The sequence below is a fragment of the Ornithorhynchus anatinus genome, chromosome 14, assembly GCF_004115215.2.
Source record: "Ornithorhynchus anatinus isolate Pmale09 chromosome 14, mOrnAna1.pri.v4, whole genome shotgun sequence".
Taxonomy (NCBI): Eukaryota; Metazoa; Chordata; class Mammalia; order Monotremata; family Ornithorhynchidae; genus Ornithorhynchus; species Ornithorhynchus anatinus.
In genome coordinates, this window is record NC_041741.1 from 2423604 (window position 1) to 2451100 (window position 27497).

Consider the following 27497-nt stretch of genomic DNA (forward strand, 5'->3'; position numbering starts at 1 on the left):
ATTCACACTCTGGACACAAAGAGTCGAGATACAGTCCGAGATTGAACGTTTTAATCGTTTCGGAAGGTTTCCTTTCCTTGAAAATGGCTTGTACTTCCACAGGTACGACGGTGAAGAAATAAATTTCTCAGTCGGTCATAGCGTAGAAAAGAGCAGTTTTACTTACAAATCGACCCGGAAAACGGAACCGTGGAAAACACCGGAATCTGTGCTCACCACTCGGGGGGGTGGATGAGGGGGAGGTTGGGGAAAAAAAATTGCATATGCGCTGATTTTTCTGCAGTCCGTTGTCCCTCATCCTGCCTTGGTTCTCCACCGGAAATCAACGTCGGCCCGCCATGCTTCCAAGGAGGGCCACATGGGATAATGTCCCCATGGAGGTCACCTCTTATTGGCTTAAAAGCTTTCTCTCGCCCCCTCGGCATCACTGCCTGGCCCAGGACCAGGTCTTGATTTAATCTGAGACTAAATTTGGGTGGGGGGCGTCACTGCCTCTCACAACCCCCAGTGCCAAATTCAGGGGATACTCGTGGGGGGCTGCGGTCACCCTTTGACAATTCTACGCTTTCGACTAGTCACGGTTGGCCGGAACCCACCCCCGCTCCCTCATCCACTCCAGAAAGCCCGTCCGGCCTAGAGCGGCTGGCTAAATTTTCTGTCGTGCTGCTTGCCGTCAGATGCAGATGACATTTGCCTTTTTCGCCTCTAGACGGTAAACTCGTCCTCTAGACTGTAAGTTCGAGGTGGGCAGGGAACGTGTCTACCAACTTTTTTATACTATACTCAGCCAAGCGCTTAGTACAGTGCTCTGCACACAGTAAGGGCTCAATAAATACCACCGACATTGATTCCAGGAGTTTCTCTAACAGTTCAAATACCGAGGGACGACTATCTTCTTTTGCTGGTGGATAGTGCACTCTCTGTGCCTCAGTTACCTCAACTGTAAAATGGGGATGACCAAGAGCGAGTGGTAAGTGCCGCTGACTATTACGAGGACACATTTTTTGGAGCAACATCAATCGAGAGGAAGGGAAGGTGAGATTGAGGGATTTGCCCTGGAATTTGGTGATCTGGCGCTTTCCCAAATGGTGGGAGACTCAGCACTGCCGGAGCCCAAAATCGAGCTAAGCCCAAGCAGAAATCCCAAGCTCCGGAGGGCTCGAATTTTGAGAGCGAGTGCTCCTAAAACCCATCGGGATTTAATAATCCCCTTCTCTAATTCTGCAAATTAGAAAATGACCCTTGACCGCGTCAAAGCTGACAGGATGAGCCCACGTGGAAGCGTGCTGTTCCAAGCAACCGGACGGTCGCCATCTTCCTGTGGAGAAAAAAAAAGGCCGCCACCAAGAAGCTTTAGGAAGACAAACTCTCCTTGGCTTTCTTACTAACAATCTGGAAGCTGAGGTGGCCGTCGTTTTAGAAGCAACAGCTGGCAGCCCTGGAAATCGAGCTCCGTCCATCTCCCCTCCGGAGCCCACGACGTTTATCTTTCCTCACGCCCGCAGTTCGTCGCCGGCCAGCCTCGTTTCCGGTGCTCCCCGAGGCACAGAGTCATGATTAAAAATGAAGGGGTGACGACCCTGTTCTCTTCTTTTCTCCCTTATTCCAGTTCCCTTGGATGTCTTGAAAAACACCAGCAACTGTGACGCTGAGTCCTCCCTGGGGATAAGGTGCCCCTCGAACCGATCTGAATCCGACGAACAGACGGCAGGCGGGGTAATGAGATGGGTAATGAGAGGAGCTCCACCGTGAACCATTTTTTTCCATCCCAAACTTGCTAGGTCACCAAGGGGAAGAGGAAGACAACGCATGAGGAAGGGCAGAGTGGCCTAGTGGAAAGAGCCCGGGCCTGGGAGTCAGAGGACCCGGGTTCTAATTCCATCTCCGACGTTTGTCTGCTGAGTAACCTAGGGCAAGTCGCTTACCTTCTCTTGGCCTCAGCTTCCTCATCTGCAATATGGAGATTCAACACCTGTTCTCCCTCCTAGTCAGGCTGGGAGCTGCATGTGGGACTGGGGCTGTGTTCCCGCCCTTTCTTACCCCAGCGCTTAGTACAGTGCTCGACACACGGTAAGAGCATAAGAAATACCATCATTATCATCATTATTTTGGACCCGCTGCTGCAGCTGATAACCTAATTCTCAGAAGGATGCCTGCGCAAATCAGCCAAGACCCTCCGGGGGGTCCCTAGTGGGGTCACAGCAATCCCTAATAATAATAATATTTGTGGGATTTGTTGAGTGCTTACTGGGGAGGATACAAGCAAATCGGGTTGGACACCTGTCCCAGCTGGGGCTCAAAAGTCTCAATCCCCATTTTACAGATGAGGCAACTGAGGCACAGTGACTTGCCCGAGGTCACACAGCGGAGCCGGGATTAGGAGCCATGACCTGCTGACTCCCAGGCCCGGGCTCTATCCACTTCGCCATGCTGCTTCTCTATGTGGTATCGGGGTCTGTGCTTCACAATGCACAATAATGGAGCTTGAGCTTTATTGTACATAGTAACGGGCCTAGCATCACTAGGAGTGGAAATGGGATTTGAATTTTGCCGGACATGATATCAGGGTTCCGAGCTTCACCGTGCATGGCATCGTGCACGGAGAAGTAGCGTGACCTAGTGGCTAGAGCCCGGGCCTGGGAGTCAGAAGGACCTGGAGCCCCACCACATGTCTGCTGTGTGACCTTGGCAAGTCATTTCACTTCTCTATGCCTCAGTTACCTCATCTGTAAAATGGGGATTAAGTCTATGAGCCCTATGTGGGGCAAGCACTGTGATCAATCTGATGATCTTACCCCAGCACAGCCCAGTGCTTGACACACAGTAAGCGCTTAACAAGTACAGTAATCATTATTATCTGGATGTGAGCTTCTCTGTGCACAGAACTGGGGAGCTGAGCGTCACTGTGCCCGCTACTGGGGGGGTCTGAGCTTCACTGAGCTTGATGAACGGGTTTTGTAGTGGTGTTTGTTAAGCGCTTATTATGTGCCAGACACTACTCTAAGCACTGGGGTTGTTGGACACAATGACCTTTTGTGGCCTCTAGGCTCGGAAAGTTTTGGAGAACTATTTTTTCCAAGGTCGTAAACCTGATCCTTTGCAGTTGAGGTGGTGGGTGGGTGTTTGTGTGTGAGTGGATGTGTATTGGACGCGTTGAAAAACAGGGTCACTTGGCTGACTCGTCACCCCTCGGACCTCAAAATTTCTGACCTCGGAAGCCATTTCTGACCTCGGTGCCTTGGGAACGAGCACAACCGGCATCTGAATCCCGGGCTCTGACCGACTGAGGAGGCCCCAGGACCCTCTTCAAGGCCCGCCCGATTGGCTCCGTCCCCGCCCGCTGGCGAACCGAGGCGAACCGGAGCATGGCACCGGGGGCTTCGGAGTGGGAACGCCCGCTACTGCCGCTGACCGTCCTCTTCCCTCCCAATCCCAAACGGTCCCCGCTCCCGACACACTTCCTAAAAGGCGGAGGAAGAGTAGAGCTACTGTGAGAGAACGGACAGGATGGATTTTATACCGCAAGGAGCTGTGGGAAGCAGCAGCCTGTCCAGCATTGACAGGTTAACTAGAAGATGGTGGACAGCCCAACACTGATGAAAATCGCCCAAAATCAGAGCTCTCTACAAAGGCCCCGCCCAAGGCCCGACGGTGGCCAAGGTCAGACCGGACTGGACTTCAATCCTGGGTCACGTGCTCCACTTGGCTCCTCCCAGACCCATCTGATTCCAAAGGAGAACGGCCGCCACGAAGGCTATTATTCGGGACGGAGCGAGGCCGTGGGACAGAGGGCACGATTCGGCTCGAGAAAGCCCCTGGACGAGCTCGAGAGCCACGATGCCAAGCTGGGGACCACGTTCACACTCTTCTGGGGGACGGAGAGCTGAGGATGGCATCTCCACTTCTGCCCAGCTCGCAAACGTTTTCCAGAGGCTTCTCACGCTGCCACGGAACCACAACCCCATCTCCCGACAGTTTGCCGTCCTCTGCTCGTGGTATTTTGGCTACCCTAAAGCCAGGAAGAAAACTCGGGCGCGAGCTTGGAAGTGGCCGCTTATCCCGGTACCGCTGTCCGACCTCGACAAGCGACTCGATTTGCCTAAATCTGGAAAGGCGGCATCCGGGCTTAGTTGGCTTCATCGGCCAGGGTCGCTACATTTCGATCCGCCCTCTGGGCAGACAAGGGGAGCAGTAGGGACGTCAGTGAGGGAGGATGGAAGGGGGTGGAAAATTCCTGGTTTTAACCTTAGAAGGGGCTCCGGTGGTGCAGGGGTGGAGGGAGGTGAGAGGAAATTTCACTCCACCGCATGAAGTTCCAAAAACACGACCGCCAGCGGGATCTCCGTGCCCCTCCGAGGGGAGCGCCAAGACAATCTCCGGTTCCAAATTGGGCTGAGGCGGCTCCTCGGCCATCCCACCCTGGGCACCCGGCTGGCACCGACAGGACCCTCCAGGGGGCACGGACAGCGCGCCCTCACGTGCCTTCTAAATCTGAAAGACACGGACCTAGGGGCCGGGCAGCACCCACCAGGAACAAACGTCGCCAGGAGAGCTGAGGTGAAAAAATGGAGGACCCCGTCGACCCGATCGCTACAGAAGCGCCTCAGGTCTGGGCCGATGCCAACGCTTCTGTCGCCGGAGAGCAGGCGACATCGCTGACGGATCCGAGGGACTCCCGGCCCCCCATGCCCCGGAGGGAGGATTGATCCAAAGGGAAATCCGGTGACCGGGGACAGGCCGGGGGTCGGCGGGGAATGGGGGCACAGGGAGCCTCAGTCGATGGGGCCCTGGAAAATGAGTTTGATGCAGTTGTGTTCGGCGGCCAGCTGCGTCGCACAGAAGGGGCAGGCGGCGTGGAAAGCGTGGGTGCCGTGAGGCAGGGGGATCTGGGACCAGTATCTGGCCGACTTCTCCGAGCACACGTGGCCGCAGGGGGCGAAGGCGTGGGTCGGGGGCCCCGCGTCGACGTAGAAGCCGGCCTCGCAGCCCAGCCAGAGGGGCACGTAAGGGCCCACCGTCCGGCACATGGGGCACTCGCGCTCGTTGGCTTCCGCGTCGCTGCGGTGGCCCCAGTTGTGGTGCCCGTGAACGTGGCCGCAGGTGAGGTACGCCCAGGGCTGCTTCTCCTCCACCACCTCCTTGCGGCTGATGCTGGGGAAGGCCAGGGTGTTGAGCCCCACGGGGCACTGGGGGCGGGCGGCGTTGATCTCCCGGCGCAGGGCTTCGATGTGCTTCTGCGTCGGGGTGTGGAGCAGCCCGTCGGCCGTCCGCCAGAGGAGGGTGGCCCCGCACAGGTCCACCAGGGAGCCGTCCTGAAGGACGTTGGTCTCGCTCTCGACCTGCACGAGGGGACGGCGGAGACGGGACGTCAGATCCTCCGGGACGGGGGTCGTGCTCGCGAACGCTCTAGGCTGTCAACTCACTGGGGGAAGGGAATGCGTCTGTCCTGTTGGACTCTCCCAAGCGCTTACTACAGTGCTCTGCACAGTAAGTGCTTAATAAATCCCACTGACTGACAGACTGGATAACCCAACCGGACTCTCCCAAGCGCTCAGTAGAGCGCTCTGCGGTCGGAAGACTGTAAGCTCCTGTAGGCCTGGGACTGTGCTCGTTGACCCAGCTGGACTCTCCCAAGCATTCAGTGGTGTTCCGCACACGGGGTTGACACTAGAGAAACAGGATGGACACAGTCTCTGTCCCGTATAGGGATCACAGCCTTAATCCCCATTTTACAGATGAGGTAACTGAAGCACAGAGAAGTTAAGTGATCGGCCAAAGGTCACCCAGTAGACAAGTGGAGGAGCTGGGATTAGAACAGACCTGTCCTCTTTCTACTGGGCCATGCTGCTTCTCCTCCTGTTCCCCCTTCTCTTCTCCCTTTTCCTTCTCCTTTTTCCTCCCAAACCCCAACCTACAGATTTAAACCTTTTCCACAGACGTTAGGGCTTTGCAGAGGGAAGGAGCTTGGCCTAGTGGATGGAGCCCAGAAGGACCCGGGCTCTAATCCCACCTCACCACTTGTCTTCTCTGAAATCTTTGGCAACTCACTTCACTTCTCTGGGCCTCAATTCCCTCTTCAGTACGAGAGGGATGATGACTGGGAGCCCCATGTTGGACTGGGACTGTGTCCACCCTGAAAACTTTATAGCTACCCTAGAGCTTAGAACAGTGCCTGGCACATAGTAAGCGCTTCACATTAAGAGTGTGAGCCCCAGATGAGACAGGGACTGTGTCCAAACCAATTTGCTTGTCCCCATCCCAGTGCTTAGAACAGTGCCTGGCCCACAGTAAGCACTTAACAAATACCATTATTATTATTACTATAACAAATAACAAATTCCATTAAGGAAAAGAAAAAAGGGGGGATCTGCACCCACCAGCTTTCCCCTCTGTTGCGCAGATCTCGTCTCTCGCAGCGTGTAGACGTCTCCGCACACCGAAATCTCCCTCCAGACTCCGGGTTTGGACTCTTCGGTGAAGCCGCCCCTGGGGTGCATCACCAGAACCCCGTTTGTGGTCAACCCGTCCATATGGCCGTCAGGGTTCTTCCACTTAGCGGCCTTTTCCTAGACGACACGCCACAGTACAGAGGAGAAAGTCGTGCTTTTATTTTCAAAGACTCGATAGGGAGATGCCTTTTTTGGGGTGGGGGGTATTTCAAGGTTCTTGGAAATCATTTACTGCTCTTTCTCATTCTTCCGCTTTGAGGGAAGACCATCGATAAACGAGCTGATCATTTATGCTACCGAATCTGGCAAGATTTGAGAGGAATGGCTTCTCTTCTGACAGGAAAATCGATGTCTGCAGTGAATAGCTCACCCCTGTTCCTCCAGGGATCTCAAAGGGCCTTCCCCCCATCCCGCTGAACCCTGACCAGTAATCCCGGGAGGCTAGGAGGAGTGTCAGTAGTACCCTCTCCCACCCCACCGCCCCGTGAACCCCGACAGAAGTTCCGGTCGGTTGGGGGAGTGTTGGTACGTAGCAAGGAAATCCAGAAGCTCTGTTGTTCCCTGCTCAAGAGCCGGTTCAGTTGGTGACTACGGGCCTACTGGATTGTGCCTCTCCTTAAAAATAAACAAATACATAAATAAATAAATAAAAACCAAGGCAGGAAGTCTCAGAATCCTTTGGCGGGGGGCGGGGTGGAAATCGGGCTAGCACCCTGGACCTCCAAGGTGGGAGTTCCCAGATCCGACTACCATCCTGGACTTCGACACAACCGTACGCAGAGCATGTTCCGACTTCGCATTCGGGGATCGGTTTTGTTCTGTATCCTGAATGGGGGGATTTGCCTAATTTCTTGGAAAGGGAACCCTCAGATCAATGAGCGATACGCACAAACACACATTCTCTCTCTGCATCTGTTTTCTGTCTCTCTCCCTCACTTATTCCTTCCCCTCTTGTAGGGCAAAACCCCAACACTCTAGGCCTACCTCCGGAAACCCAGCCACACCACTGAGGCGAGGTGACTTTTTAATGTCAGCTCTCCAAACTGACCACGGGAAGAAACACGGCCCAGGCCCAGGGGCCGTGACCAGACCTAGACCGAGGAGCCGAGCTTTGTCCGGGCCCCGGGGGTCCAGACGGCGCTCACCCCGAGGAAGATGTTTTTGGAGGAGTCGAAGCCTGCGGCGAAGATGCGGGCCGTGTAGGGGGCGTTCCGGTCGCAGACGATCCGGCAGGCGAACCGCGAGATGGTACTCTGCGTGATCTGCGAGTCGTCGTCGGCGTCGTTCTGGCCGCCGGACAGCGTGTCCGTCACGACGAAGTCGATGGGGCTCTCCGTCGACCTTCCGACCTGCGAGCAGATGACGCCGTCACCCGCCCGCACTCCCGGCCCCCCGAACCTCGTGGTGTTCAGAATGGCAACAAGAATAATGACGACGATGGTATTTGTTAAGCACTTACTATATGTCAAGCACTGTTCTAAGCGCTGGGGTAGAGACAAGCTTATGAGGTTGGGCACAGGCCCTGTCCCATATGCGGCTTAATCGCCTTAAACCGACTTAATCCCCATTTTACAAATGAGGTAACTTAAGACCAGAGAAGTGAAGTGACTTGTCTCTCCCCCACATCCTGCTTCTGGCCTGGAACGCCCTCCCCTCCTCATATCCGAGAGCCAATTACTCTCCCTTCCCTTAAAGTCAAACATCTCCTCCGAGAGGCCTTCCCAGACTAAGCCCTCCTTTCCTCTTCTCCCACTCCCTTTTGTGTCGCCCTGACTGGCTCCCTTTATTCATCCTCCCTCCCAGCTCCGCAGCACTTATGTCCATATCTCTCATTTATTTATTTCTATTCATGTCTGTCTCCCCTTCTAGACTGTAAAATCACTGTGGGCAAGGAATGAGTCTGTTTATTGTTCTATCGTCCTCTCCCAAGCGCTCAGTATAGTGCTCTGCACGCAGTAAGCGCTCAACAAATACAATAGAATGAACGAATCAATAAATCTCCCCCTTCTATTAGCTTGGAGTTTGGGCACCTGGCTTGAGCCTCATAAATACCATTCTTATTTTTAAGCAGCATGACCTAATGGATACAGCACGGGCTTGGAGTCAGAAGGACCTGGGTTCTAATCCCAGGTCCACCGCTTGTCTGCTGTATGATATCAGGAAGTCATTTCACATTGTAGAGCATTTTGTACAGTGCCCGGCGCCTGGTGCTTAACAAATACCATTTGTTTGTGTGTTTTTTTTAAAAAAAAGGCATTTTAGCCCATTTTACAGATGGGAAAGCCGGACCCAGAGAGGGTAAGTGAGTTGTTCCACGTCACCCAGCAGGCCAGTAGCAGATCTGGATTAGAACCTGGGTCTCCTGACTCCCAGTTCTACATTCTTCCCACTGGGCCACCCTGCCCCCCAATCTGTGTTGAGCCAATCTGGCCCTGCAGCAGGTAGGGGAGGGAGGTAAGGAAGTGTGGTCATTCATTCATTCAGTCATTCAATCGTATTTATTGAGCGCTTACTGTGTGCAAAGCACTGTACTAAGCACTCGGGAGAGTACAGTACAACAACAAACAGACACAATCCTTGCCCACAACGAGATCACAGTCTAGAGGGTCACACAATATATTGATTCCCAAATAGATATTACAGATTTAAGACCCAGGGCAAATGAAAACTTTGGTTCGCCTATTCCAAAGCGTTCTTAGTTAAAAAATAAGAGGTTTTGGAGGGTTTTTTTAAGATCTCTTTTTGCTGGAGCAGAAACCATCTCTAGATGGATCTTTCCATAGCAGCCACGTCGTTTAAACTGTACTTAAGCTGCACTTAACAACTGTTTAGGATTTTGTTATATTACCTTATTGATCTTTAGCAATAAACAAAGAGGCCCTGTCTGATGAGTTAAATTTCTGCTTTTTTCTCAGAGGATCTTGGCTCTCTAGGAGCGATACTAAGCTTGCAAGCCATAGAGATGGGATTTGGGGAAGGTATCCAAAAAGAAAAGAAGAAGAGCACTTTGAAATCCTAGAGAAATAATATCGATCGGAATATGAATGCATCGCAAGTGTTTTCATCCCCGGGACAAGCAGGTTGGAGTAGTGTGTGAGGGTGTGAGTAATTAGCAACGACAATAATGAGCATATCCGTTAAGCGCTTACTATGTGCCCGGCACTGTACTAAGCACTGGAGTAGATTTAATAAGATCAGATCAGACACAGCCCCTGTCCCACAAGGGGCTGACATTCTAATGGGGAGGGAAATAATAATAATAATGTCGGTATTTGTTAAGCGCTTACTTTGTGCAGAGCACTATTCTAAGCGCTGGGGGAGATACAGGGTAGTCAGGTTGTCCCATGTGAGGCTCACAGTCTTCATCCCCTTAAAAATCACCTCCTCCAAGAGGCCTTCCCAGACTGAGCTCCTCTTCCCCCTCTACTCCCTCTGCCATCCCCCCTTTACCTCTCCGCAGCTAAAGCCTCATTTTCCCCTTTTCCCTCTGCTCCTCCACCTCTCCCTTCCCATCCCCACGGCACCGTACCCGTCCGCTCAACTGTATATATTTTCGTTACCCTATTTATTTTGTTAATGAATTGTACATCGCCTTGATTCTATTTAGTTGCCATCGGTTTTTACGAGATGTTCTTCCCCTTGACGCTGTTTAGTGCCATCGTTCTTGTCTGTCCGTCTCCCCCGATTAGACTGTAAGCCCGTCAAACGGCAGGGACTGTCTCTATCTGTTGCCGACCTGTTCATCCCAAGCGCTTAGTACAGTGCTCTGCACATAGTAAGCGCTCAATAAATACTATTGAATGAATGAATGAATGAATCCCCGTTTTCCAGATGAGGTAACTGAGGCCCAGAGAAGTGAAGTGACTCGCCCACAGTCACCCAACTGCCAAGTGGCAGAGCCAGGATTCGATCCATGACCTCTGACTCCCAAGCAGGTTTGGAATGCCCACTTTACAGATGAAGCACTGAGCAATGAAGTGACTTGTCCAAGGTCACGCAGTAGGCGAGAGGCAGACCCGGGTTTAGAATTCAGGTCTCTAGACTCACAGTCCTGGGGTCTCGCCATGGGCCACCCTGCTTCCCGATTCATCGTCAGGAGCAGAACCAAGACACTTTTAAGAGGCCTGCTTCCCCCCGATTTTCATAAGCAAACGTACCTGGAACATATCTGTGTCTTTGTCATGGATATATTCCACCACCACCGTCTGGTTTCTTGACAAAGTGTATGAGATACTGTGCTGACCTTTACAGCTGACGGCCTGCGGAGAAAAGGACAAGAAAAATTTGCCATTTCAAAATCCCAATCGACTCTACTGCTTCACTTTGTTAGCAGTGGAATAATAATAATAATAATAATGATAATGTGCTTATTATGTATGAAGCCCTGTTCTAACCGCTGGAGTAGATACAGAGTCATCAGGTTGTCCCACGCGGGGCTCACGGTCTTGAGAAGCAGCGTAGCCCAGTGGAAAGAGCCCGGGCTTGGGAGTCAGAGGTCATGGGTTCGAATCCCAGCTCTGCCACTTGTCAGCTGGGTGACTGTGGTCGAGTCACTTAACTTCTCTGCGCCTCAGTTTCCTCATCTGTCAAATGGGGATTAAGACTGTGAGCCTCACGTGGGACAACCTGATGACCCTGCATCTACCCCAGCGCTTAGAACAGTGCTCTGCACATAGTAAGTGCTTAACAAATACCAACATAATTATTACTATTATTATTAATCCCCATTTTTCAGATGAGTTAACTGAGGCCCAGAGAAGTGGAGTGGCTTGCCCAAGGTCACACAGCAGACAAGTGGCAGAGCCGGGATTAGAACCCATGTCCTCTGACTCCCAAGCCCGGGCTCTTTCCACTAAACCACGAACGGCATGAGAAGCAGCATGGCCTAGTGGATTGAGCAAGAGCCTGGGTGTCGGAAGGACCTGGGTTCTAATCCCGGCTCCGCCACTTGTCTGCTATGTGACCTTGGACAAATGGCTTCACTTCTCTGGGCCTGTCAAATAGGGGTTAAGACTGTGAGCCCCACGAGGGCCTGGGACAGTGTCCAACCCGATTTGCTTGGATCAAATCCAGTGCTTAGTAGAGTGCTTGGCACAGAGTAAGTGCTTATCAAATATAACTATTGTCGTCGTCATTATTATTATTACGGGGCAATTTTTTTTCTAAATCAAAAGGACCAAACAGTCCAAGAATGAACCCCAGTTATTCATGGACTGCCGAAAACAGTTGCTTGAAGTTACTGTGACATTTTCCATGAATATCGAGTTATCTAAAAACCGGTTTGGCACTGGAGAAGCAGCGTGGCTCAGTGGAAAGAGCCCGGGCTTGGGAGTCAGAGGTCTTGGGTTCTAATCAAGGCTCCGCCACTTGTCAGCTGTGTGACTTTGAGTAAGTCACTTCTCTGTGCCTCAGTTCTCTCATCTGTAAAATGGGGATTAAGACTGTGGGGCTCAGTCAGTCAGTGAACGGCACCTGTGACAGTCCTAAAATGATGGTGGTCTGTTTCGGCTTTCCGACATTCCTTCCTGGCTATGGCTCTAGGGGATGCAGGTGGTTGGGGAGAAGGGAGGCCCACAGGGAGAAGAGGGAATTGAGGAAGCAATTTAACAATTTTAAAAGTTTAGATGTGTGGCAGGGGAGGAAGAGGCGGACAGGGAGAGGCCTGGTGAAGGGGGTTTCCTTGATAGAACAAATCAGCTTGGCATAGTGATAAGAGCTCAGGCCTGGTAATCAGAAGTTATGGATCCTAATAAGTACCCGTTGTGTGCCCTTAAGTCACTTCACTTCTTGGAGCCTCAGTTCCCTCTTCTGCAAAATGGGAATTCAATCCCTGTTCTCCCTTCAATTTAGAGCCCCATGTGGACCCGGATTATCTTGCGTCTACTCTGGCGCTTAGTAAAGTGCTTGGGGTATCGTAAGCGCTTATCAAATACCCAAATTATTATTAAATCACCAGGGAGGGTCCAAATTTCCACTTTACTTCCAGTGAAGTTGTATTTATGGATCAATTCACAGTTCTGGGTAATTTTGCCAAACGGGGTGTCCCAGGCTTGATTCAGGGACCAAGCATCCATTGTAATGTTCCGATGAGAAGACGGATTCTCACAAAATTCCGACTCCTGAGACAGTCCTTTGGAAGAAGCTAATCATCCCTGAAACGTGCCACCTTCCAGATTTCTTCATTTGGGCTTGGGATGCACAGTGGCTGTCGTCTTAAATCTCCCGGAGATAATCCGATCGTGACAAATATTAGTTTCCCCAAACCATGGCTTTTAACATCAACATAAAAAAGACAATTGTGCCATAAATCTCCGACATCAGACATAAATTGCCTAGGGGAAGAGGAGAGGGCTTCGCAATGACTATAAAATATGCATGAGTTGTTTTTCAAAGAAACAAATTTAGCCGAAGGAATGCGGAATCTATTTTGTGTGTTGATGTTCTTGGGAATTTTCTGTCTTTTTCCAGGAATAACATTTCCATCACGCACTTGGAAGGTGGCTGCCTCGGAGGAGCCCCCAAGTGCTGACTCAAATATTTTCCTAATAATAACGGTCTGTTGTGTGTGCTTACTTGATGCCAAGCACTGTGCTAAAAGCTGGGGTGGATGCCACTTGTCAGCTGTGTGCCTTTGGGCAAGTCACTTCACTTCTCTGGGCCTCAGTTATCTCATCTGTAAAATGGGGATGAAGACTGTGAGCCCCACGTGGGACAACCTGATTACCTTGTATCTACCCCAGTGCTTAGAAGAGTGCTTGGCACATAGTAAGCACTTAACAAGTGCCATTATTATAAGTACCAGTTAGAGATAATTGAGCAGTGTGGCCTACGGGTTGAGCCCGGGCCTGGGAGTCCAAAGGACCTGGGTTCTAATCCCGGCTCCGCCACTTATCTGCTGTGTGACCTAAGGCAAGTCACTTCACTTCTCTGGGCCTCAGTTCCCTCACCTATATAATGGGGATTAAGACCGTGACCCTTATGTAGGACAGGCACTGTGTCCAATCTAATTAGCTTGCATCTACCCAGCGCTTAGAACAGTGCTTGACATGTAGTAAGCACTTAACAAATACCAGCATCATCATGTGGATTGGGTCCGACCGAATTAGGTTGCATCTATCCCAGTGTTTGGCATATAGTGAGTGTTTAACATGTACCATTAAAAAAGGAAATACATAATAATAATGTTGGTATTTGTTAAGCGCTTACTATGTGCCGAGCACTGTTCTAAGCGCTGGGGTAGATACAGGGTAATCAGGTTGTCCCACGTGAGGCTCACAGTTAATCCCTATTTTACAGATGAGGTAACTGAGGCACAGAGAAGTTAATGACATGCCCACAGTCACACAGCTGACAAGTGGCAGAGCCGGGAATCGAACCCATGACCTCTGACTCCGAAGCCCAGGCTCTTTCCACTGAGCCACGGATAAAAACTAATGAGAATCTAGTGCCTGGCTGGATCTGCCACTGAGGGAAAAGATTTCCTCTTGGCACCCGGAAACCAGTGAGGCTTTTGAGTGGCGAACAGGTCAATATAACGGACTCCAATATAACAGAGCGGGTAGACGCATTCTCTGCTCCTCAGTGCCCTTTCTCGACCCCCCTCCCTGACTACACACCTCAAAAAAAGAGTCTAAAACAGGAAGCTGGGTATCAAATTGTCTAAATTTTGTTCAAGAGAGCAGTGCTTCATAGCAGGAGTCAGAGTATAAATGTTCTGTAGCTAAACTCTGATTTTCAGCCTATTTCCCCAGCCTCCCTCCCAAAGATGGACTTTAAAAATCTCAGATGCCACATAAACCCTTCCTTACTCGGCCACTCAGTCTCCACGGAATCACTTATCCCACACCGTTGGGGGAGGGACATATTTTTCTACCGTAGCTATTGTTTAAACAGCTGCCCACCTTTTAAGGTTTAAGTAAACCAAAGATGCACTAAGCAGAATTTAGCAGAGGATAAAACCCCTCTTGCCAACGGGTTTGCGAATGGGAGTGGATTTCGCCGGCAGGCTGCAGTGGCAGCCAGCCTAAGTGAACAGAAATAGAATTCGCACTTCTCATTTCTTTCCCAGGAGAAATTTGGGTGCAAACATTTCAGCTCTCCCTGAAACTCTATTCGTTCTCCGTCTTCAGGCGCCGAACATAAGGACACTGGCGAAATTCCTCCTATATAGCCACATTCCCAATCCGGCTTTTCCCTGGCAACTCGAAGCTTGGACTGTAAGCTCGTCGTGGGCAGAGAATGTGCTTGTTATACTACCCTTTCCCAAGCTCTTGGTAGAGTGCTCTGCACATAGTAAGCTCTCCTTAAATACTACTGACTGATTGGCAGGGGTAATGGTATTTCTGGAAGCCTCGTAAAGGCCCGGCCTCCCCTCCTTCCCTCCATGTACACTGGCAGAAATGGATTGGAAAATCTGTAACTCCCAGGGTACGGTTGCTGCTCTCAGAAAAATCTTTGTTAAGCGCTCCCTGGGGGGGCATTTGGAGAAACTAAGACCTTTCCACTCTTCCTCAGGGATTTCAGGGCTCCGTTTTCCCTCCCTAGATAATAATACTAATAATAATTGTGGTATTTGTTACGTAATTATAATAATAATAATAATGTTGGTATTTGTTAAGCGCTTACTATGTGCCGAGCACTGTTCTAAGCGCTGGGGTAGACATAGGGGAATCAGGTTGTCCCACGTGGGGCTCACAGTCTTAATCCCCATTTTACAGATGAGGGAACTGAGGCACAGAGAAGTTAAGTGACTTGCCCACAGTCACACAGCCGACAAGTGGCAGAGCTGGGATTCAAACTCATGAGCCCTGACTCCAAAGCCCATGCTCTTTCCACTGAGCCACGCTGCTTCTCCACGCTGCACGTGCCAGGCACTGCATTAAGCGCTGGTGTAAATACGAGGAAATCGGTTTGGACACAGTCTCTTTCCCACATGGGGCTCGCTGTCTTCATCCCCGTTTTACAGATGAGGGGAATGAGGTCCAGGGAAGTGAAGTGACTTGTCCAAGGTCACATAGCAGACTGTGAGCCCCATGTGGGACAGGGATAGTGTCCAAACTGATTAACTTGTATCCATCCCAGAGCTTAGAACAGTGTCTGGCTCGTAGTAAGCGCTTAATAAATACAAAAAAAAAAAAGTCATTTACTGCAGTGCTCTGCACACAGCAAGTGCTCAATAAATACCACTGTTTGATTAACTGCTGGCAAACATCGGCTCTTGCCAGTTCCAAAACCCAGATGATTAGACCCCTAAATGGGGTTGGAATTCTAGTCTAGGTAGGCGGGAGAACGGGTATTGAATCCCCATTTTACAAATGAGGGAACTGAGGCATGGAGAAGTGAAGTGACTTGCCCTGAGGTCATATGGCAGTCAAGCGGCAGAGCCAGGATTAGAACCCAGGACCCCGGACTCCCAGGCCCCGTCTCCTTCCATGAGGCCTGGCTGCTTCCCAACTTGGCTAGGATTGTGCACAACAGAGGCTTCTAACTGATAATCCAAAGTATCAGTGGCCAGAATCCACCAGGACTATCCCAATTCCATGATGAGAGAGAAGTTTCTTTTATAAAAAGCAACACGGCAGTTAAATGTAAACTCCTGATTACAGGGTCTTCAGTGTAAACGAGCTGTGATCCCACCTATGGAAGAACAAATTTCACATCTTCGAGGAAAATGGAACCCCACTCTTTCCATGCTGAACTTTCATTTGTTTAAAATAGCTGTTTGTGCTTGGGATACAAGTCTTCATCAACGATTGTGAAAGGTCACCTCTCTGCTTTTCCAGTAGCTTTTCCCTCCTAATGAAAGCCTCGCTAGGAAGATGAAGAGAGTTTTATTTTGTCTCAAGGCAGCGAGAATATAGGCTTGTAAAGAACCACCGGTACATAAGCCACGGGGTTAGGAAACATTAAAAGAGAAGCTAAAAAGTTTCTCGTCAAGCACTCGAACAACAAATGGTAAGAAAAACTGACAGGCCAGTGAAAGATGGCGTGCTCACCTTTGAAGATAACCTGGGAAAGAGACCTCAAAGGATTTATCTTTCTCCGAATCCTCTGCTCCTAATTGGCTTTCAAAACGGAAAAGTGGGCCAGAAAATTCCACCCCGCCTCCAACCAAAAAAATAAATAAATAAATAATGGGCATTCTCATTCCTTGGGCTGCCTGGTGGGGTTTTTTGGGGGTTTTTTTTGGCAAATTAGAAGGAATGAGCAACTCTTGGCTGAGAGGTGAGAATCTGCTGGTCCATCAGCCACTGGTATTTAGTGAGGGTAAAGCAATGGGTCCATGAATACTATTTACTGAACACCTGCTGTGTGCAAAGAACCGCCCTAAGTGCCTGGGTGAGTACAATAGGGACAGAAGACAAGATTCCTCCCCTCAAGGAGCTTACAATATTTTGGGGAAGACAGGCATTCAAATACATTATAGGTCAGGGGAAGCAACTGAATATAAGATCACCCAGCAGAACGATGGCAGAGTCAGGATTAGAATAATAATGATAACAATTGTATTTGCTAAGCGCTTACTATGTGCCAGGCACTATACTAAGCGCTGGGGTAGATACAAGGTATTTGGGTTGGACACAGTCCCTGTCCCACATGGGGCTCACAGTCTTAATCCCCATTAAACAGATGAGGGAACCATAATAATAATAGTATTTGCTAAGTGCTTACTATGTTCCAAGCACTGGGGTAGATAGAAGGTAATCATGTTGTCCCACGTCGGGCTTAATCCCCATTTTACAGATGAGGGAACTGAGGCACAGAGAAGTTAAGCGGCTTGCCCAAGATCATAAAGCGACAAGTGGTGGAGCTGGGATTAGAACCCAGGTCTCCTGACTCCGAAGCCCTTTCTCTTTCCACTAAGCCACTCTAGTTCTCAGAAATAATAATCATGTTATTTGTTAAGCGCTTGGTATGTGTAAAGCACTGTTCTAAGTCCTGGGGTAGGTATAAACTAATTAGGTTGGCCACAGTTCATGTCCCACATGGGGCTCACAGTCTCAATCCCCATTTTACAGATGAGGGAATGGAGGCACAGAGAAGTGAAGTGACTTGCCCAAGGTCACACAACAGACAAGTGGAGTCGGAATTAGAACCCAGTTCCTCCAACTCCCGTGCCCCCGCGTTTCACTAGGCCTTGCTGTCTCCCTTTTCGCAAGCTTCTCCTCCCCCTTAATGACTCTGTGGCTCTGGGCTGTTGAGATTAAATTCGGTTTATGTCTAGCACAAGTACCAGAACCCATTAAATGCCTTTATGGACGATCAATTGTCTGAAATAAACCCAGCCCCAAGGAGTTCGAGACAGATTTAAAAGCAAAAAAGTAAAATGCCTTGAGATTGAACTGAGCTTCATTGATGAGCATGTTGCAAAATAATTCAGGTATATTCACTTATTTCCTTATCCACAATATCACACTGGGCATTCAATTTCTTTTTATTCCGGTTACTCTGCCTACAGATGGTCTTACGTCTGTCTCTTCTAGAGTATAAGCTCCTTATGGGGAGGGAAGCAGTGTTTGACACATAGTCAGTGCTTAGGAAACAAAATCCTCATTTTACAGATGAGGTAACATTCATATTAATGTCTGTCTCTCTTTCTAGACTGTAAGCTCAATATGGGCAGGGAACACATCTAATTTCTCTTGTACTCTCCCAAGCACTTAGAAGAGTGCTCAATAAATAACACTGACTGATTGACTGATTGATGTTACTTTTCTGGTGCCACCCAGGCATTAATACAGTGCATTCCATCCAATGGTGCCCAATAAATGCTTTTCCAATGACTACTACAAACTCAGACCATATTATGCCAAGCACAGACCAGGTCACAGTCCAAAATCAACATCATTAGAAGATCAAGACAGACAAAGACAGATCCCATAAACTCTTGAGAAGAAATCTGTCAGGAAACAAGTTTAAAGGACTTCCACCTTCTTTCTTTTGTGGTATTTGTTATGCAGTTACTTACTATGTGCAAACTAGTGGGATAGATACAAGATAACGGGGTTGGACCCATTCCCCATCCCACATGGAGCTCACAATCTTCACCCCCATTTTGCAGATGAAGAAACTGAGGCCCAGAGAGAAGTTAAGTGACTTACACGTCCAAGGTCCCACAGCGGACAGGTGATCAAGTCAGGATTAGAACCCAGGTCCACCAGGCCGGGACTCTTTCCGCCAGGCCACCCTACATCTTCTCTAATACGTGATCAAAGAGATGTGTTTTTCATCCTTTAAACATCCCCTGGACGTAAAGAGATCACTCACACAGATGTAAAGTTCTTTACTAACTTCCTTTTTTAATCTGACATTCTCTGAGGGGACCTGCCATACCATTTCATTGGCCACCTTTACACTCATAAATTTACGAGAAACACCGTGGCCTTGTAGATCGAGCCCGGGCCTGGGAGTCAGAAGGACCTGGGTTCTAGTTCTGGATCCTCCACTTGTCTGCTGGGTGAATTTGGGCAAATCACTTCACTTTAAATGGGCCTCAGTTCCCTCATCTGTAAAACAGGATTAAGACTGTGGACCTTATGTGGGATAGGAACGGTGTCCAACCCGATTAGCTTGTATCTACCTCAGTGCTTAAAACAGAGCCTGGCACACAGTAAGTGCTTAAGAAAAGCCATTATTATTATTACTGGCTTATTTGTTATTGAGTCATTCACTAGTCGATTATTTCTACCATTTTTTCACTCAACTGTATCTTCATCAATTTGCATCTCCTGTTCTTCTAACCTAATTAACTATAAGCTCCATGAAGGCCACTCCTTTCTACTTCGCCCTGCTTTGCTGCTTTTATTCACCCTTCCCTCAGCCCCACAGCACTTTGTCAATATCCGTCATTTATTTATTTATACAAACGTCTGTCTCTCCCTCTAGACTGTAAGCTCACTGCGGACAGGGACCATGTCTACCAACTCTGTTATACTCTGCTCTCCCAAGCGTTTGGTAAATTGCTCTGCACACAGTAAGTGCTCAATAAATACGAATGATTGATTGGCCAAGACCGTTTCTTATTTCTTTAGTACGTCCCCTAAACACTTGTAATACCAATAATAATCATAATTACGGTATTTGTTAAGCACTTACTAAGCATCAAACACTGTTTTTAGTGCTGATTACAGGAGGCCTTCAATAATACTAACAATTATGGCATTTATTAATCAATCAATTGTATTTATTGAGTGCTTACTGTGTGCAGAGCACTGTACTTGAGCGCTTGGGAGAGTATGATAAAACAGAATTAGTCGACATGTTCCCTACCCATAACGAGCACCCTGTTGGAACAGGCCTGTATCTGGCCTGATTAACTTGTATCTACCTCAGCGTTGAGAACAGTGCTTAACACAGAGTAGGACCTTAACGAATACCATAAAAAAAATCGTCATCTCTGATAATGCAAGATATTAAAGCCAGCAATAGATTGCGCTTGTATAATCGTTGTTTCCGTGAAAAAAAAAAATAAACAAAACCCTTGTTTTCTGAAAAGGAAACGAAAATGAACGCCACATCCAGCCCTGTACAGAAACGTGTAATGTAAATAGTAATAGCCGTGATAGAGTTTACTGAGCGCCCCCCGGGCCGGTGCTCTGTGTTAAATGCTTGGGGAGTGTGAAGGGAAGAAGTGAAGAGATTTTTGAATCTTTCCCAACTGGCTGGTTGTCTGTATCCTTCACACAAAAACATCCAGGCCCTTAAAACCTCGCCTTGTACCCGGACATTAAAGTGACTGACAAGCTCGTGGAAGACGATTTGCCGCCAAATTGCATGTGCCCTGATCCCTTTATGACTCTTGGGGAATCTGGCCATATTTTGGGAGAACAAATACTTCCTCCGCATATAAAGCCAACAGGACTGAGGAAAAAACTAGCGTGCCACTGAACAAAAACTTGGGAACAGCTCATAGTGAGCTGAGATGCAGTGTGGCCTAGAAGGTAGAGCAGGGGCCTGAGAGTCAGAATAATAATAAGAATAATGATGCCATTTGTTTCGTGCTTATTAGGCGCCAGGCACTGTACTGAGCGCCGGGGTGGATACGAGCAAATCGAGGTGGACATGGTTCCTGTCCTACGTGGGGCTCACCGTCTCAATCCCCATTTTACAGATGAGGGAACTGAGGCACAGAGAAGCGAAGGTGGGTTCTAATCCCGGCTCCCCCACTTGTGATCTTGGGCAGGTCACTTCACTTCTCTGGGCTTCAGTCACCTCATCTGTAAAATGGGTGTTAATACTGGGAGCCCATGTGAGATATGGACGGCATCCAGCCGGATTTCATGTATCTACCTCAGCACCTGGAACACTGGAAGCGCTTAGCATGTACCATAAGAAAATCGCACGCCTTAATTACGACTGTTGTAATAATCACCCACCTGTCAGAGTCTGGGAGGTGAAATGTCAAAAGGTGATTTACGGCGGTGACAGATATGGAACAGGGATTTCGAGACGGACAGAAGAATCGTTTAGTGGGAGGCTGAGAATTCAAAATATCTTTAACTTCCATATATCGCTGCCAAAGATTGCCTCCTAAAAATATTTATGACAAGAATCTACGCTAGAACTAATTGATTCTTTGATATACTATGTGCGCTGAGCTCCAAGCCAGCAGGAAGTCAAATTAATGCAGGCAGATAGAATGGCAATTGAGATCAAATGCAAGATGGAGAGAGATGTAAAAATCTTTAATCTCTTCTTTTAAATCAAAGACAGTAAATGAAACCCCCCTGAAAAATGTAATCTTCTGAAAGTCAATATAACGGCAGGAGGCTTTTGGAGTCAGTAGATTTGGTTAATATTACCGTAATTATAACGGAATCACCGTAGCTGCTTTTCAGGGAGGAATGACCTAAGTCTAAGTGATAAGCTCTCCGGACACGGCAGATTTCTGGATACGTTCCCCAAGATACCAGATTGTTTTCTTTGCGTCCAGAAATGCACTAAGCAGAGATAAATAAACTCATTTTTTTAAAAAGAAAAACACACTCTAATGTCAATTCACAAATGATTCACGTTCTCAATTTTGCATACTGGATATGTTCCTAGAGGAAATTTTAGTTGCCAGCATCCAACTGGAGTGTTTGATGGAAAAAATACTGGATTTTAATCGGTGCTCAAGAGGGCCGTTATCATCATTATTTTTATCATTATCATTATACTTTTAAGTGGTTAAGTGGCTCTTCCTATAACTAAGAATCGTGACTTAGTGGAAAGAGCGTGGGCTTGAGAGTCAGAGGACGTGGGTTCCAATCCCACCCCTGCCACTTGTCTGCTGTGTGACCTTGGGCAAGTCACTTAACTTCTCTGTGCCTCAGTTACCTCATCTGTAAAATGGGGATTAAAAGCGTGAGCTCCATTTGTATCTACCTCAGTGCTTAGAACAGTGCTTGGCACATAGTAAGCACTTAACAAATACCATAATTATTATTATTATTATGGGCATTTACAATCTAAAATGACTTCTGCCACAAAGTCGTTAATCTTATTCATCTTATCCTCTGCAACGTTATCTGTTTTGACATCGTTCCAAGGAGAAAGATGATGACCATCGAGGCCTTGCGTCTGAATTAAAGATGAATTTAAGGCTTGTTGTTGACGAAGTTACTTAACCTTTGGAATGAGTCGCCCAGAGAAACGCAGAAGTAAAAGATTACAAACTCATCTCCGCGGTGACCACTATCCTCTCTGCTTCCTGTGGGCAGCGAACGTGTCTACCAATCAGTTATTTTGTCCTCTCCCAAGTGCTCTACACATAGTAAGCGCTCAGTAAATACCATTGATTGATATCAACCGACCAAAAGACCCTGAAAAATTTCAACCAGAATTTTTGCAAAAATTATTGTGCACTGGGCACTGTACTAAGTGTGTGGGAGAGTTCAATCTAACTGTATAACAGACACATTCCCTGTCCACAATGAGTTTACAGTCTAAAGGTTGACCTTCGGTAGTCGAAAGGATCTGGGTTCTAATCCCGGCTCCGCCACTTGTCTTCTGGGTGACCTTGGAGGCCTCCATTCATTTTGCGAGGCCTCGGTTCCCTCATCTGCACAGTGGGGATTAAGACTGAGAGCCCTTTGTGGGACAGGGACTGTGTCCAACCTGAATAGCTTATGTAGTAATAAAAATAATGATAATAATCGGTATTTGTTAAGTGCTTACTACATGCCAGGCACTGTACTAAGCGCTGGGGTGGAGACAAGCGAATCGGGTTGGACACAGTCCCTGGCTCACGTGGAGCTCACGGTCTCAATCCCCATTTTACAGATGAGGAAACTGAGGCCCAGAGAAGTGCCGTGACTTGCCCAAGGTCCTACAGCAGACAAGTGGAAGAACCGGGACTAGAACCCAGCTCCTTCTGACTCCCAGCCCCATGCTCTATCCACTAGACCACGCTGCTTTTCTATATCTACCCCAGCCCTTAGTACAGTGCTTGGCACATAATAAGCGCTAAACAAATACCATAAAAAAGGAAAAGAATCGAGAGCAGGATGGAGGGAATCCTCTCTGGGTGTCAGCCCGCTTGGTCGACCGTGAAAAATCAGCCCCTGCGCTGAAGAATACTGGCTCTCGTTCCTCCCATCTGCTTCTCACTTGCTCCATCTCCCCCGCTCGGACCGTGGCTGGGGAGCCCCCCCAAAAAAGGGGAGTCTGGCAGCTGCTACGGCACGGACCTGGAAATGGCGGTCAAGCAGTCATTGCCTTGAGGGCGGGGACTATCTTTCTCCTCTGTGGCGCTCTCTGAAGCGTTTAGGGGAAGTTTCCTTCACCAGCGTACCTATACTTTATTTCTATTCACGTCTCCCTATCTAATAGGAATAATTGTGGCGTTTGTTAAGTGCTTGCTACGTGCCAGACACTGTACTAAGCGCTGGGGTGGATACAAGCAAATCAGGTTGGACGCAGTCCCTGTCCCACGTGGGGCTCACTGTCCCAATCCCCATTTTACAGATGAGGTAACTGAGGCCCAGAGCTATAAAGTGACTTGTCCAGACAAGTGGCGGAGTCAGGATTAGAACCCATGACCTTCTGATTCCCAGCCTCGTGCTCTATCCACTAGGCCACGCTGCTTCCAGTTAGAGAAGCAGGGTGGCTCAGTGGAAAGAGCATGGGCTTTGGAGTCAGAAGTCATGGGTTCAAATCCCAGCTCGGTCATTTGTCAGCTATGTGACTTTGGGCAAGTCACTTAACTTCTCGGTACCTCAGTTACCTCATCTGTAAAATGGGGATTAAGACTGTGAGCCCCACGTGGGACAACCTGATTCCCTTGTGTCTACCCCAGCGCTTAGAACAGTGCTCGGCACATAGGAAGCGCTTAACAAATACCAACATTATTATTGTTCTCTGAAAACACATGGGGTCGCAAGCTCATCAAACCCCACGTGGAGGAAAATGCACGTCGTGGACCTCTAGACTGTACGTTTGTTGGGGCCGGGGAATGTGTCTGTTTACTGTTCTATTTCACTCTTCCAGTCACTCACTACAGTGCTCTGCACATAGTAAGCGCTCAATAAATACGACTGAATGAATAAACCGCTCAGGGGTGATGCTATCCAAACCCCTTTGCGTTGTTGGAACAAAGTTCCCTAACTCCCCTGCACCATCCTAGATAAAACCAGCTCTGGCAGACCTTGGCGGGGTAGGGGTGAGGGGGTCTTTCACTACCGATTCTAAAATAGGGTGAGTTAATTAGGCAGATTGTCAAAGCTCGGCCGATGCATTTTAACAGAAAGAAGCAGCGTGGCCAAGTGCATGGGGCCTGGGCCCGGGAGTCGGAAGGACCTGGGTTCTAAGTCATTTGTCTGTGTGACCTTGGGCAAATCACTTCGCTTCTTTGCGCCTCAGTTACCTCATCTTTAAAATGGGGATCGAGACTGTGAACCCCATGTTGGACGGGAACCGTGTCCAACCTGATTTGCTTGTATCCACCCCAGTGCTTAGGACAGTGCCTGACACATAGTAAGCGTTTCGCAATTACCATAATCATACTAAATAAACAAAAGATAAATAAAAGTACAGCCTGGCACATAGTAAGAGATGAACAAATACCACTGTTTGCTGGGTGACCTCAGGCAAGTCATTGCACTTCACTCAGCCTCAGTTACCTCATCTGGAAAATGGGAATTGGGATTGTGAGTCCCATGTGAGAGGCGAATTGTGTCCAACATGCCTAGCTTGCATCTACCCCAGCGCTTAGCACATTGCCTGGTACACAGTAAGCACTTAAACACCATTTAAAAAAAAAAAAAGGTGCCTATGGCAGACAGTGGGCAGGCATACTGGAGGCCTCATAGACGGCCCGATATATTTAGGTTCCACTTTAATATAAACCATTCCCTCTTCTGGAGAGGAAACACGTCAGTGAAGCATGGAAAAAAGCCACTAGGAATTGGTAAGATGCGACCAAATGGGAAAACAGTAATGCCAAATGGGTCCAAATCCCACGACTTCTGTTTGAACGCGCCTCAAATTCTGACTCTCTCTCAGGGATTTTTACGGGCATCGCCAAAGCCCTGACGTAAACCTCACAAGGGTGGAAAATGTCCATAACCTCCATCGCGAAAATCAAGCACAGTTTGTTCTGGAAACATTTTGTGGACAAGAATTCCGAGCCCGTGACCCGGGAACGAATGACCCTCATTCCCCAGGGCTGCCGTCCTCCCATCTCCGCTCTGGGAAAAGCCGCTGTCCGAGTCTTCTGAAGCCGAATCCGCAGAGGAGCAGCGCGGCCTAGTGGATTAGAGCTCGGGCCTGGGAGTCAGAAAGACCTGGGTTCCAATCCCGACTCCGCCATCTGTTTGCTGGGTGACCTTGGGCAAGTCACTTCACTTCTCTGGGCCTCAGTTCCCTCATCTGCAAGAGACCGGGAGCCCTAATGTGGGACAGGGACTGTGTCCAACCCGACTTGTTTGTATCCACCCCAGCGCTTTATAGAGGGCCTGGCACACAGTTAGTGCTTAACAAGTACCACAATTATTATTATCATTATTATCATTATTATTAAAGCCTTCCTTTTGGGCTTGAGAGGGAAGAAACGTGATGTGAAAAAAAAGACAGGAGGAAGCCATAAACTGCTGGTAATTCTGAGAGAGAAAAACTGGAAATCCATAAAACTATTCTCAGGGCTGTGATTGTGGAGAAATAAAAAACAATCTTCTACGTTCTTAAACGCTTCGTTACAATGATTAGTTTCCTCTTTCAACATCATCTACATACAGTTATTATTACTCGCTAGCTTTTATGTGCTTATTTACTCCTATCCTTAGAGCGTAGATATATCTGTTAATTCAAATGAACATGATTTTGTCTGTCTCCCCTGTTCGAAAGGAAGCTCCCTGTAGACAGGGATTGTGTCACTTTGATATTCTGTACTTCCCCAGAGTGTAGTACAGTGTACCACACTGGATGCTCATTACAGTGCTCTTGAATAATACTTTCTTAACTGCTCAGCATAGTGTTCTTACACACAGTAAGTGCTCAATAAATACCACTGATTGATTGATCGAATAAAAGGAATTACTACGGTTACCCAAATGCACTCACTTTTCTAAATTGGTTATTTCATACAGGACAATCTCTCCTCTGAGCTCAATCGATCAAGAGAATTTACTGAGCGCTTACCATTCCTAGGTATTGGGTCTCCAAAAAACGTTATTGACCACCCCCCAAACTATAAAACGAAGCATCCTCACTCAATATTCTAGTGGGGTTACACCAAGCCACGGCTTGGCGATATGACAATTTGAACCAGAACGCGCTGGAAAAAAAAATCTCATATCCTTCTTAGCAATTACCCCAAAGCTATTATTACTCTGGTTTCCACAGAAATTATCTCAGCTGTATCAATCACAGAAAACGGAAAATATTTCTAAAGTAAAGCAACCGAATTAAAACAGGACCCTGGTTTTTCAACCCAGACTAGAGGCAGAGATTCACTGAGTCAAACACAAAGGACTCCTGTCTTTGATATGAAAAAGTATTTTTCTCCAAATATTGAATTGCCGAGCATTTGGTAACGGAGATGTGGGACACCTTTTGCTGTGATTTACACTATTGGTTTAATTGGCAATTTGCAGAGCGTGTGGCTTGGAATCGAGGAAGGACGTCATAAAGTCTCAATGCGGGAGAGGAAAAAACTTCTTGGATGTCAAAACCTTGCTCTACGTGGGCTGCTCTTGGACGGCAATTTTGGTTATTAATTTCTGCCATCCCTACCTGATTCCGGTTCAATGGCCATGTAATCACAGAAGACTCAGGGGCCTTCTTTGGGTGTCTGTTGAGCACATTTTGATTAAAAACAGCCAACATGATTTCAGGAAAAGGAAACCATCTACCCAACCTGAGAGAATTCTACCATCTCCAACCCTTCTCCTTCCTTCTTAGACTGCAAGTCCCATGTGGGACGTGATTATTTTGTGGGACATGATTATTTTGCATCTACCCCAGTGCTTAGTACAGTGCTTGGTTCATAGGAAGTGCTTAACAAATACAATTATTATTAGTTGTAACTGACCATCACTTCCGATGCGTGGCAATAAAATGGAGAGTAAGGGAACTTAGAATTCTGCAATTAATTTATATTACTGTCTGTCTCCCCACCTCTAGATTGTAAACTCGTTGTCTAGATTGTAAGCTCGTAAGAAACCTGCTTATTGTCATATTGTACTCTCCCCAGTGCTTAGTACGGTGCTCTGGACCCAGTAAGCGCACAATAAATAAGACTGAATGAGTGAATTTCAGACAGCACTTCAAATTTCACATCAAAAGGTTAAGAGCTAGGTTAGAGAGCCAGGAAGTGAACAGAAAATTGGCTTTTCACTGGTGAAAAGGATACACAGCAGGAAATAGATAGAAAATGCTCAAGCTAGAGAGAGCTAGACCTACGCCAGGGACTACTGCCTGGATCTTTGACTTGCTCTGAAAAACAGAATTAGGCAAAACTACCCCCAAACTCTTATATCTCAGATCCAGAGCCACCGCAAAGAAACAAGCATTTCAAGACATCATTTCATCCGTCTAAAGATCGACAGAAGCAGTGTAACCTAGTGGAGA

The 27497-nt window shown here is 48.1% G+C and overlaps 1 protein-coding gene across 1 annotated transcript in view; it reads right to left on the reverse strand.

Annotated features, from left to right (window-relative positions):
• Positions 1 to 2692: 2692 nt before the first annotated feature.
• The window catches only part of PELI2 (pellino E3 ubiquitin protein ligase family member 2), a 60120-nt gene continuing 35315 nt past the window's right edge, over positions 2693 to 27497 (reverse strand). Inside the window, exons 3-6 of the mRNA XM_029079439.1 lie at positions 10607 to 10708; positions 7595 to 7798; positions 6378 to 6566; positions 2693 to 5339 (exon numbers count right to left, since the gene is read on the reverse strand). Coding sequence (XP_028935272.1) covers positions 4773 to 5339; positions 6378 to 6566; positions 7595 to 7798; positions 10607 to 10708 — 1062 coding nt within the window. The 3' untranslated portion in view covers positions 2693 to 4772. The remainder of the gene's footprint in view (positions 5340 to 6377; positions 6567 to 7594; positions 7799 to 10606; positions 10709 to 27497) is intronic.